Source organism: Colletotrichum phormii, assembly GCF_030913505.1.
Source record: "Colletotrichum phormii strain CBS 102054 chromosome Unknown BDP81scaffold_16, whole genome shotgun sequence".
Taxonomy (NCBI): domain Eukaryota; kingdom Fungi; phylum Ascomycota; class Sordariomycetes; order Glomerellales; family Glomerellaceae; genus Colletotrichum; species Colletotrichum phormii.
In genome coordinates, this window is record NW_026851458.1 from 95,162 (window position 1) to 106,696 (window position 11,535).

The 11,535-nt window shown below is 54.1% G+C and overlaps 3 protein-coding genes across 3 annotated transcripts; 1 reads left to right on the forward strand and 2 right to left on the reverse strand.

The window, feature by feature from the left end:
* Positions 1 to 1,271, forward strand: BDP81DRAFT_451773 (uncharacterized protein; the record flags this gene model as incomplete). Its single annotated transcript, XM_060592674.1, has 5 exons — positions 1 to 16; positions 86 to 400; positions 449 to 541; positions 595 to 836; positions 894 to 1,271. 5 exons carry the CDS (start codon positions 1 to 3, stop codon positions 1,269 to 1,271), a joined length of 1,044 nt encoding a protein of 347 aa, XP_060442400.1.
* A 4,425-nt stretch (positions 1,272 to 5,696) lies between these two features.
* Positions 5,697 to 6,739, reverse strand: BDP81DRAFT_451774 (uncharacterized protein; the record flags this gene model as incomplete). Its single annotated transcript, XM_060592675.1, has 2 exons — positions 5,697 to 5,736; positions 5,787 to 6,739. 2 exons carry the CDS (start codon positions 6,737 to 6,739, stop codon positions 5,697 to 5,699), a joined length of 993 nt encoding a protein of 330 aa, XP_060442401.1.
* Positions 6,740 to 8,442: 1,703 nt separating this feature from the next.
* Positions 8,443 to 9,530, reverse strand: BDP81DRAFT_325735 (glycosyl hydrolase family 61-domain-containing protein; the record flags this gene model as incomplete). Its single annotated transcript, XM_060585001.1, has 2 exons — positions 8,443 to 9,292; positions 9,376 to 9,530. The coding sequence occupies 2 exons, from the start codon at positions 9,528 to 9,530 to the stop codon at positions 8,443 to 8,445; spliced, it is 1,005 nt and encodes a 334-aa protein (XP_060442402.1).
* Between the last annotated feature and the right edge of the window lie 2,005 nt (positions 9,531 to 11,535).

Below are 11,535 nucleotides of genomic sequence, written 5' to 3' on the forward strand. Positions count from 1 at the left end.
ATGCCCGGTAGCAATAGTAAGTTTCGCGCAACTTTTACGATGTGTCCCATGTGCGGATTGTGCGGTTTGCTAAAAGTTTGGACAGACGACGTTATTGACAAGCCCCTCGTGGTGGTCTCCCCCCCGCGGCCCGCCTTCCCTCCCGCGCATCCGGGCCCCGTTCCCGAGCTCCCTCTCCCTGGCCAGGAGGACGTTGCGGCTGCTGGCGGTGATGCCGAGAACTCTAAGGAGTTCGAGGCTCTCGTCGGCGGTGAGGACGTGGGCGATGATGAGGGTGAGGGCGGTTCTGGAGGCTCCGGTGATGAGCTTTCCGACCCCCCTCCCTCGGCGTCCGAGAGTGAGGAAGAGTCTGAAGAGGAGGAGGATGATGATGATGAGGACGATGTGCTCTCCGAGAAGGGTATGTGGTGTGCCATTATCTTCGAAGTTCGCTTCTGACGTTGTTTAGACTCCAAGAAGCGCAAGGTCTCTGCCCGCTCCGCCAAGAAGAAGGGCGCCAAGAAGCAGAAGAGAACGCCGAGAGGCCAAGGCAAGCCCCGCGGTAAGTGTGGTTGGTTCTTTTCGCTATTCAGGACTTGTCTGACGTGTGCTTAGTCCCCAAGAAGCTCCTGGGCGAGGCTCCCGAGGAGCGGGATGTCCAGTGCCTGCCCTGCCTTCGGGCAGCCCTCCGGTTTAACAACCGTGATGACGGTGGTCGTTGTCTCGTGGGAAGTCGTGGCCGGTGTGCGCGCTGCTTCAACGGCCGTTCGGCCGAACATTGTGTCGACGTGCCCGTCGTCATGCGGCCAATGGCCTGGGCTCTCACAGAGGCCATCGTGGGTGGCGCTTCCGCTCTCGTAAGTACATTGTCTTTTGCTGTTACTGAAATCGCACTCCTGACACGGGTTTGAAAGGAAATCTCCAAAATCCGCAATGCGGTGAACTGGATAATGGCCCACCAGGGCGAGTACGAGGATCACATCCGCTTCTGGGCGGACAAGTTCCCCCCCCCCGCGAGCCCCCCGGCCCCTCCCCCGAGTGCGCCTGTGTTGTCTGTTGCGCCTGTTGTGGTCGTTTACGACCAGGCTCCTGTCGCTCCGCCCGCTCCCACCCCCCAGGTCGTTGACCTGACGGTCGTTCCGCCTCCGGCTCCCCCTGCTGCTCCGGCTGCTCGTGGTTTCGAAGACTTCGAGGCGCGCAAGGCGCGGTTCCTGGCGCGCGTTTCTTCCCTCCTCGCCGCCGACGCCATGGTTCCGGCGGTTTCGTTCTTCTTGGACCAGGAGTTCAAATAGTGGGCGCAAGCCCGAGTCGTGTTTCTGTGTGCGTGTGCCCTGCGGGGCATTGAGTTTTTCTAGGCGTGGCCCAAATTGATTATTTCTGACTACTTTGGCTGTTTATGATGATTTCTCGCGCATCGTATAGGTTGAGAAGTGTGCGGAAATGTTCGAACTTGGCTCGTGAAAGGTTTTTGGTAAGTCCATCTGCTGGCATGTCTTCTGTTGACATATAAGCAACCTCGAAGCTGCCTCTGGCGTGCTCTTGTCTGAGCCACATGTTCTGTATATCGATATGACGAAGCCGGGTAGCTATTCTTTCCCCTTCCCCCACGACGAGTCGAATCGTCTGCTGATTATCGCAGTTGACTGACCATACTTCTCCTAAGTCTAGGGCAATGTCCATAAAAAGGCGCTTCAGAGCCATGGTCTCTTTTGCGGTTTCCTCAAGGCAAAGAAGCTCAGCCTCGGTAGTTGACGTTGTAACCGTCGCTTGGCGTGCTGATTTCCATTGAATTGGGCCGCCAAAAAGGAACATTATGTATCCCTGTGATGATCGTCGTGTTGCCTCGTCGTCTGCGAAGCTGGCATCTCCAGCTAGAAGCAATGATTGCGCACTCGGTACGCTGCCGTAGGAGAGCGCAAGATATCTTGTTGCATAGAGATATCGGATACACTGGTTGATTGCTTTGATGTGGGTTGCGCTTGGGTTGGTCAGGAACCGTGATAATTGCGAGCAAGCAAAAGCGACGTCTGGTCTGATCATTATGGCTGTATAAAGCACACTTCCGACCTTCTCCTGGAAGCTTTTTATTTCTTCCTTCGTTGCCTGCCCCTCGTTTGGTTTGAACTCGTACTGCGGAAGAGGGGTGGCTGGATTTATTGAATCCATGAGGTCGAAGCGCTTAGCAACCCGTTCGATGTATGCGTCGTGGACCAGGTAAACCTTGTGAGCAGTACGGTCTCGTATAATCCGCACTCCGAGGAAGTAATTGATCGGTCCATTCTCCTTGAGGTTGATGTATTCTTTTATGCCGTCGACGACCTCCTGAGCCGCCTCTCGGTCGTCTCGATGGTATAGAACTATGAAGTCGTCGACATAGAACACCAGCATCACCTTCCTGTCTGCGGTTTGGTAGATACAGATCTCCTCGTGGCTGTATATCATATCCATACTACGAAGTATGGAGGTAAAAGTCTGGAACCACAAGATTGGCGAGTCTCGCAGACCGTACAGAGCGCGTTGGAGTCTGCCTACTTTGCCAGTGATCTTGTATCCCTCGGGGAGTTCAACAATCACTGGTTTTTCGCTCTTGATGGGCGCGTTGAGGAATGCGTTGATGGCATCATACTGGTCAGCCTCAAGGTCGAATTGGGCAGCTATTGCCATCACAAGCCTGAAGGCCTTTGCGGCGAGCGTTGAAGCGTACGTATTTTGTAAGGGGTCGAGTGGTTGCATGTCCCCCCTTACACATATACGTGCTTTTACCTCGTAGACCTCGTTGTCAGCGTCGTGCTTGTAGGTGTATACCCACTTCAATGGAAGTGGGATCCCTTGTTTGGGATCACGGTCGACCTCCTCCCATGTGCCAATATCCTTCAGCTTTTTCATCTCAGCGTCCATGGCATCCCTGAGCAGCTTCTGTAGTTGCTGTGGGAGGTGTTTGATATCGCTAAACTTCTTTGGTGGGCTCAAGAAGTCAACTTTGTTGGGCCGTGGTTTTTGACCCATGCCGGGGCGCTCCAGGTAGGTCCTGTGGACTGCCCCTTTTATCACTTGGTGAAGTGTTGTATGTCCTACACTGCTTTCCTCCATAGCTTTCTGCTGATCAGGCATGAAGGTGGAGAAAAAGCAGTCCCAGCGGCGGTTGTGGTAATCGCCGTCTTCTGTATTCGAATGTAAGAGCGTCGCGAAGATGCTGCCGTCGAAGCGTTGTGGAGGTCTGCGGGCCCGGTTTGAACGTCTGGGACCTGACGGAGCTTCACTTGGCACTCGCTGAGGCGGTTCTTGTGAGCTCTGTTCTTGTGTAATAGTAGAGGTTTGTTGTGAGGGTCCCCTGCTGACGTCGACTTCAGCGTCAGGAATTGCATCCTCGTGATCGGCACCTCGTCTGCCGCGTGCTTCAGCTTCCTGCTGAGAGCCGTCAGGAATTAAGGGCTCAAGAACCTCCGCGGTATGTGTAAGCGCTCGTGGGGAGGACTGTGGACTGCGCAGAGCCGTCTGTGACCCGGTTGCTACATCCCTTCCTCACCCCCACCCCCGAGCTCGCGCAAGGGGGTCATCTCAGGGGTTGGTAGTGCCGGCAAGGCTATGTCAGCCTCGTCAGTATCATTAACCGCACCCTGGAGTACGTCTGTCGGTTGCTCAGCGTCCTGAACAGTTGAAAATCCAACAGTAATACTATCCTCGACCACAGAGTTGTCTTGAGTGTTGGCATTTCCGAAGTCCAGATCCACTTCCCCGAGTGCTCGAACTAGCTCATCGTTGGCGTTGAAGAGTTCTTGCATTTCTCGGATTACCAGATTTGCTTGTTCGCCCACGATAGCTTGCTCCTCGTGTGCGGGATCATAAAAGACTTCTTCGTTGAACCTAACATTCCTCGTAACAAACACCTGCTCGAGCGCGGGCACCCAGACCCTGTATAGGTTGTGCGTTTCTGGCACATATCCAACCAGGTATCCTATATGCCCGCGGGGAAGCACTTTATACTCCTTCCGACGTATGCCCCTCTCACGATCCCTGTGAAGAGGGTATGCTCGGCAACCATATGCGTAGAGACCGCCAAGATGCGGGGTAACCGGTTCGGAATCCCGCACTCGGTGGCCCGTCTGCCACCAGCGTTGATATCGCTTCTGCCAGTTGATTTCCATTGTGATGGGCGAATCTCCATCGTTGGCCTCTCGTGGGGTAATATTATGGATAAAAATCGCTGCCAACACTGCTTCGTCCCAGAGATTCTCAGGGAGGTTCGCAGAAAGGCGCATCTTGCGAGCTTTGGTGATTGCGAGTTGACCTGCTCTCTCGGCATTGCCTACTGGTTCCTTCGTATGTGGAGGTGGAAGCTCTATTCCAATTCCTAGCTCACCACACCACGTCTCGTAAGCGCGTCTGACGTTTGCGGTGAGGAGGGCGGTCTCATTGTCGCTTCTGAAGAAGCAGATTGGGGTTCCTTTCTGACGACGGATCGCTGCCTCGAGGCTCTGCAGTGCGAATAGCACTTCCTCCTCGGTTTTGTTCCTCAAAGGGAACCCCTGAGCTGTCCACTGTATTCGTCTGAGGCGATGAGCATGTATTGTCGTCCACTCAGAGATGGCTCGAAGTGGAAGAGATCCCAGTGCACACGGTACCATGGCCGTGAGGCTCTTTTTGAGGGTGGTCCTCTTGAGATCACTGACTTGGCTTCGGATATTGCACATGCCTCACACTCAACTTGTGATGGGGGTTTAATACGCACACCACGAGTCTTGTAGAGGAGTTGACGAAGGGCATTAGGTCCGAGATGGCCAGTCCTGAGGTGCCAAAGGAGCGCGCTGTCAGATCTCTCACGGGTGCGCTGGTACGAGCGACGGAATTTTCCACGGCTGACTGGTAGCATAATACCAGCTGGGCTCTTCAGGACACGCTTGAGGTCTGCGGAAGAAGGGTAGGATTGGAGGAGCTTGTATTCGAGGAAGACTAGGTTGTTCTTTCGGATGAGCTGCTTCTTGACAGTGCTCTTGCGGAGCGTTCCTTGTCGTAAAGTGCAATCCAGACCGCAGTACCAGAGTGCGCTTCTGTTTAGAAGAGTCTCCGAGACTATGTTGACATGGAATCCCTCAACGTAGGCAACGTTCTGAAGCCTCAGATCGCATGTTCCCTCCCCCTTAGGTCCGTCCAAAACGCCTCTCATGATACGAGTACCGCGTGCGGTAACAGGCAGTGTGGTAGTTCCTGATTCGACGTAGTCATCGTCGCCTGACAGCACACAGCTCTCGGGTTCAAGTAGGCTCTTATCGTTGACTAGGTGCATTGCTCCACAGCTGTCCATTACCGTGCTCTGGGACAACGGATGAGCGCCACCCATAGGGGTACTGAAGATTGCGTTTATCTCTGCCTCCTGACTCTTCATGAGTACAGCGACGATGTGGCCGTCATCCTGGTCTGCCGTTGAGCTCGCAGTGGGTTGGTTGGAGGATCCCTTCGGTTGCCGAGGCTTCTTTGGGGTTCCATCGCTCTTGAGCCAACCAACTTTCTTGAGCTCACCATGGAGGGATTTCCATTTGTTTGATTTGACCGCGGCAAGGACTTCCTCCACATGGCTGTCTGTCATTCGCATTGGCGACCCACTGGTGTTACGGCTTGTAAGTGCCCATTCCAACTTTCGGCACGCCGAAGGCCTCCAGCGGTGTGCGTGATTGCAAGGGCAAGTAACGTCCCCCTTGTCGTTTGCGTTCTCAACTGAGTCAGAGCGTCCAGCGAAAGTGGAGTAAGCCCCTCCTTGACCTGAAGGCCGTTTGGTGTGCGCCTCCTGGGTTACCAGGCTAAACGCATACGCAATCTCCTCGAGGGTCCTGGTGTGTGTTTCGAAGGCCATTGATTCGCGGAAAGTCTCATAAGTGCGTTGGCCCCATGTAGGGTTGAGTCTGGACTTAACCGCATCCAGGAAGTCGATTATGGCGATCTCTCCGTCAATTTCCGGGATATCGTACGTTTTGGCTCGGAGGTAAGCAGACTGCCACTCCTCGTACCAGCGTTGGGGGTTAACTCCGGTCCTCGCTTTGCTGAGGACTTGTCTGTACTCCTGGCGAACCGCACTCCTGACCATGGCTTCGGAGGGCGCCAGTTCCTGCTTCAGTCGTCTGACGATTCGTTGTACGCTGAACTTGACGCCGTTCTCGGTTGCTTTCTGGAATGCGTGTTCGTAGAGAGTGGCGTTAACTGATTTTCCCAACCACTGGGCGAGGAGTTTGATGTGCGTATTAACACTGTTACGTTCAGGGGCCATGATTTGATGGTATTTGGCAGAGAGCTCCCATTCCTTCTGAATATTCTCGAGCGTATGGATCCTCTTCACGGGTGCGGTATGGGGATAGATTTGATTGCGTGAAGTAGGTGGCATAGCTGGTATCGTAAAAGGAGTTCCAGCTGGATCCTGTGGGTTGCTCGTGCTCGAGGAAGTCGAAGGGGTCATGCTGGGAGTTGGGGCTGGAAGTTGCTGGCGATGGATTTCCCAGTCCTTTTGGTCGTTTTCGAACGCCTCACGGCGTGCCTCGTAGGCTCTTTGTTCTTCTTCATTACGGGTTGAGAGTAATAGTTCGAAGTCAGAAGGTGAAGTGAACGCCGTGAGAGGAGTGAGGAGTGCGTCGGAGTCTGGAGCGTCTGGGTCGACGTACTTCCAGACCTCGAGTCCCTCACTCATAAGGCGGAAGGCCTGGAACCATTTGATCCAACTGTCGCGGCCAGTCAATTTGGCTTGGCCAAAAGTGGATGTGAAGATGTCGGTCATCTTGAAGAGAACGTAGGAATCGTGTTGATGAGTGCGTTATCGTGGTATGGGGTCTTAACTAAGAGCTGGGCTCATAACTGTCACGAGTTATGGCACACAGCAATGGGCATACGGAGTGTGGTAAAGTGGCTTAACCTATCAAAGTGGAAATAGACAAAAGAGAAAGGTCTATATACAGGATGTATGTGATATACACGTGATACAGCACGTGACGGGCGCTTCGTGAGATGCTTTCTATTCCTGTTACGTGACAATATGCCAGTATAAAGGGTCTTCCACTCACTATATAGATAGTCGGGATATTCCCATAGCCACTCGTTCTTCATACTCATCAATACATCCCATTGACCACCTACCTGATAATCGCTGCCCAACAACTGGCAACTGACGGCGTTGCCTGGTCGTCTGCGTAGTGTTGAGTGGTGTACTGCCCGGGATCTTATCATTTTTCAACCGGTCTTGGCATGGTAGATTCGCAATACCCGAGAGAAGCCAGAAGTAGGTTATTTGACGAGCATCGTCTGAATGAGAACCCCGTGTGAATGCTGCCGTGTGCTAATACATTTATCTTGCCACCCGAAAAGTGAAGCTTGCATTTCGCTGATCGAAATTAAATACGGCCGGCACAGAATGGCTCATACTGGTGATACAAGTTCATGAATTCAACGTACCTAGAATGAAGTCTTTGCATTCATGAGAGACAAATTGCTACATTATCTTTTGAAGTTTCTAAATAGGCATACCTCATTATGGAAGACAGCACTACTTCAGTTACTATAAGGCGAGCACTGAGAATAAAAAGGAGCCAGCCGGCGAATAAGATGAGAGGCGCACTGAAACTAATCTGAACGGGAACTCACCTACAACTTGATGTCGAGAAGAGCAGAGAATAGCAATTACATAAAGTAGGTTGCAAACATCACCCAGCGAAATGTTTCCCAATCAAGAGACCTCAATCAAGCTCACTTTTGCTTATGATTCAGCGAGTCGTCAACTCCTCGATCAAATCTTCGGGTGAACCGGCGCGGACGGACCATCCAGCACGCTCCAAACCTAGGGGGAACCCGCAAGGAAACAAAGTTCAGACGAGACATGGATACCGAAAAATGACCATCGTTTCCAACATATTATTCACCTGATGCTCGAACTTCAAGTACTCGATATGACGAGGTAACAGGCACCGAACTCCCGGAGGAATCGGCTCTCCACCCCTAAGAGAATGCCCCACAGATCTGCCGGGCTGATTACTCGCCTTCCCGGCTTGTCCAGGTCTTTTGGGCGGATTACTAACACAATTAAGGCGAATTAAACTGCATGTAGAATGGGTCATGGGATAAGCATAACAGCGACGGTTGGAAACTCTTCATCACATTTCAGGCACAAAGCAAAAATAAGTCACAAAGGCGAGGGAACATCAAGTGAGGTGTATAAGCAGGACCATTGTAGTCCGCCCTTTCCATTCGTCTAGTATACTCCGGCACGGCCGTACGTAGCTAGGTAGTAAGGTAGAAGTCTTTTATCCAAAGTCCACGTCGGTGATGTACACGAAAACCAAGTGTTGTTATAGTATATACAATTGAAAAAGTCCAACAAAGCAATCATGTCTTCATGAGCCTAGTGGGTTGAGCTACCACCATCACCAAAACGGCTCAGTGTTCGCTCGAAGTGAGTCTCGCTGCTCGCTCTCGGTTGAGATGCGAAATTTAAACGCGGCGGACGATGTCACGAGCGTGCTGGCGTGCCATGCGGCGGGCCAGGCTGCGCTTGCGCTTCTCGGCGCAGGAGGGCTTGCCAGTGGCGGCAGGCTGCTGGGCAGAGACAGAGCTGGAGGCAGGGGCGGAGGTGGCGACGGCCTCAGCGGCGGCAGTGGTGGTGGCAGCGGCGGCAGAGGTGGCGGCAGCAGCGGAGGTGGCGGCGGGAGCGGCGGAGGAAGCAGAGCCGGAAGAGCCGGAGCCGGAGCCACCGAAGACAGAAGGGAGGGCAGGGCCGGGGATGGAGTAGCTGGTCAGGGAGTTGTAGATGGAGATGAGGATACCAGCGTCGGAGGCCGTGTAGAGAGCCTCACCCTTGGTACCAGCGGGAAGGTCAGAGCCGGAGCCGGTGACCTCAATGTTGAGGCACTGGGGGTAGTTCTGGGCACCGTTCTCCTGACCGGCGGAGTGAAGGGCAATGATCTCGTGGCGGAGAACGTAGTTGCCAGGCTTCAGGGAAGTAGGGATGGTGACAGCCCAGGAGTTGTTGGCAGCAATGAGCTCATCGGAAGCCCACTTGTTGGCGGAGGCGTCAACGAGACCGGCCTCGGCGATCTTGAAGAACTCGAGGGAGGTCTTGTCGACGGTAGAGCAGTCATCACCGCAGGAGGCGAGGTAGTCGATGACGGGACCCTTGTGGGACTCGGGCCAGGTGTTCCAGAAGATCTGGAGCTTGTCCCCAGCGGCGACCTTAGCGGTGAGCTTGGCGTTCTCGGAGTTCTTGTGGCAGATGATGTCGGCAGCGGCGTAGGAGGCGGGTTCGACGAAGCCGTTGTCGGTGGCGGTGTTCTTCCAGCCGTAGCTACAATATTGTCAATATCAAAGTCGCTGATGAGGCTCTCTCTCTCTCTCTCTCTCTTCCGAGCTGGATGCGGGTCTGCTTACACGTCGGGGGGGTTGCTCATGTAGGCGAGCGAGGTGACGTCGTAACCGGCGAACTGCTCAGAGCCATCGGTGAAGTAGTTGACGTGACCGTGGGCCATGACAGAGGCGGCGCCGGCAATGGCGGAAAGGACAGCGGAGTTCTTGAAGGAAGGCATTTTTGCAGATTTTCCAAAAGTGTGAGTTTGGTGTTGTTGGATGTAGTTTCGGTCGGTGGAAAGAGTGGATATTGACTTCAAGTCGTAAAGATAGTGAACTTCAATCAATGAAGTCTTCAGATGAAAGAAATGTGCTGAAAAGCGGAAAAGAGTGTGGGAATGGAAAGCTGCGGGAATGAGCCTGTTGGATGAGGAGAAAGAGAGTAAAAGCAGACGATGTGAACGAAGAGGAGAGGACCTTATATCTCGAGATGAACTGGAGTAGCGCTCATGGTCGTGGGTCGTGGCGTATACTTGCGTGGCGTGGATTCAAGCAATTTCGACCACGCCCATCAGGAGACAGCACCGATTCTCATCCCATGTAAGCCATGCTAGCACCACTGCGGTCCCGTCTCCGTCCCTCACGGAGCAGAGCCAGGGGCCATGTCCAAGGAGTCCCTGTGCAAATCCATGGCCAGGCGGTGTCCAGGTTGCGTTGCCCAGGCACAAGTTGATTGCGAACGGGTTGTGATGAAGTGGAATGGCAAGGCGGGGGTTCGACGTTGAAGCAGGAGGCGCCCACCCTGCATCGAAAAGGAAGGGGGCCGTGGGGCCGGCGTCTGCCCCCCGTTGTTCACCCGGGATCTAGAACCGCAAGCAGAAGCCGAAGCGAGGCCATCGCGGCTGGAAACGTGCCCATAGGTGGAAAGGCGGGAAACAAGCGGGGGCAGTGGCCATGCCGAGCAGCCATGGCGAGATCAAGCCGTTTCAGCATAAATGAAGGTGGTGACTTGTTGCATCCCGCAGTGCAGGGTTGAATCAAAGGTGACCTAGTGCACGTTGGCCGCTGACGGCGCGGCAAACAGATCTATGGCGCCAAAACGGCGTGCTTACGGCGGGCATCTTGTTGCTCGCTTGTTGAGAGTGGTAAGACCTGTTGGTTCAGAGGTGGTGGCATAAGAGCGACGACGAAAATCATAGTAGCATCTGCTGTGAAGATCTATGATCCACTCAAGGTTAAGCTTAGAGAACGACCAGCCTTCTTGGGACTGACAAAGACATAAATCGTAGGTTACTTCGGAGTCGGTGAGCCGAAGCGCACTTGCGCCCACATCATATTGGGTCAGATAGCAAACTCTAAGCCAGGCTTGCAGTAAGCATAAGTGGCAGTGAGGAGCAGAAATGAGATTGAGGGTGACGGGATGGCAGTTCGTCTGAGCGTTGGAAAAGGGAGGTGGGTCGTCAGTGCTGGCTGTTGACTGATACTGGCGGCAGGGCAGTGCTTGGCTGGCAGCACACTGCAGCAGCAAGTGACCCTCGGCTGACTGGCTGACTGGGCAAATGCTGGCCGGGTCTGGACGAGTTCCAGTGTGAGCCGATACCCGATTGACTGGAGACTTGGAGATTGAAGCCCGGGAGGGATGGGATGACGAGTCGAGGCGGGTAAAGAAGCAAACTGGGGTGGATAGCAGTGGAGGAAACGGGTTGGTACGTCTGTGGTGAGGCGAGGAGGGATGCAGGCCGTAATTCTTAGGGTTTGACGCCTTGTTGATGGATGATCCAGCATGCTGCATATCCAGCTGTTCGCAACAAGGAAGCATGGCAGGCTTGGCGATGCTTGGTACTCATCTCGAATGTCTGGCTTCCCACCTGGACTCCGACCTGGAGTCTTGGGCCGTGGACGACGGAGCCGAACTGTGAACATCGTCGAGCCCCCTGGTGTCCGTTCTCGAAGCAGCGGATCTGTTCATGGAGCCTTGCTGACCACAACCTCGATACGGACTTGCATGCAGGCTTCGTATCAATAACGAGCAACAGGCCATTCACCCCCGAAGCCATTGCCTTCCTGGTTCGAACTTCACGGGGCCCAGTGGAACTGCCGGTGGGCGCTTGCGCGAGCGGTGAGAATCTCGACGATGAACATGGTGGAAAAGCCGAGAATCGAGATGAACTGGTGGAAAGAAAAGGGCCAACTGCCGCCTAGTCCCAGCAACGCAAGCTGGGTGACCGCATGTCGTTGGGCTTC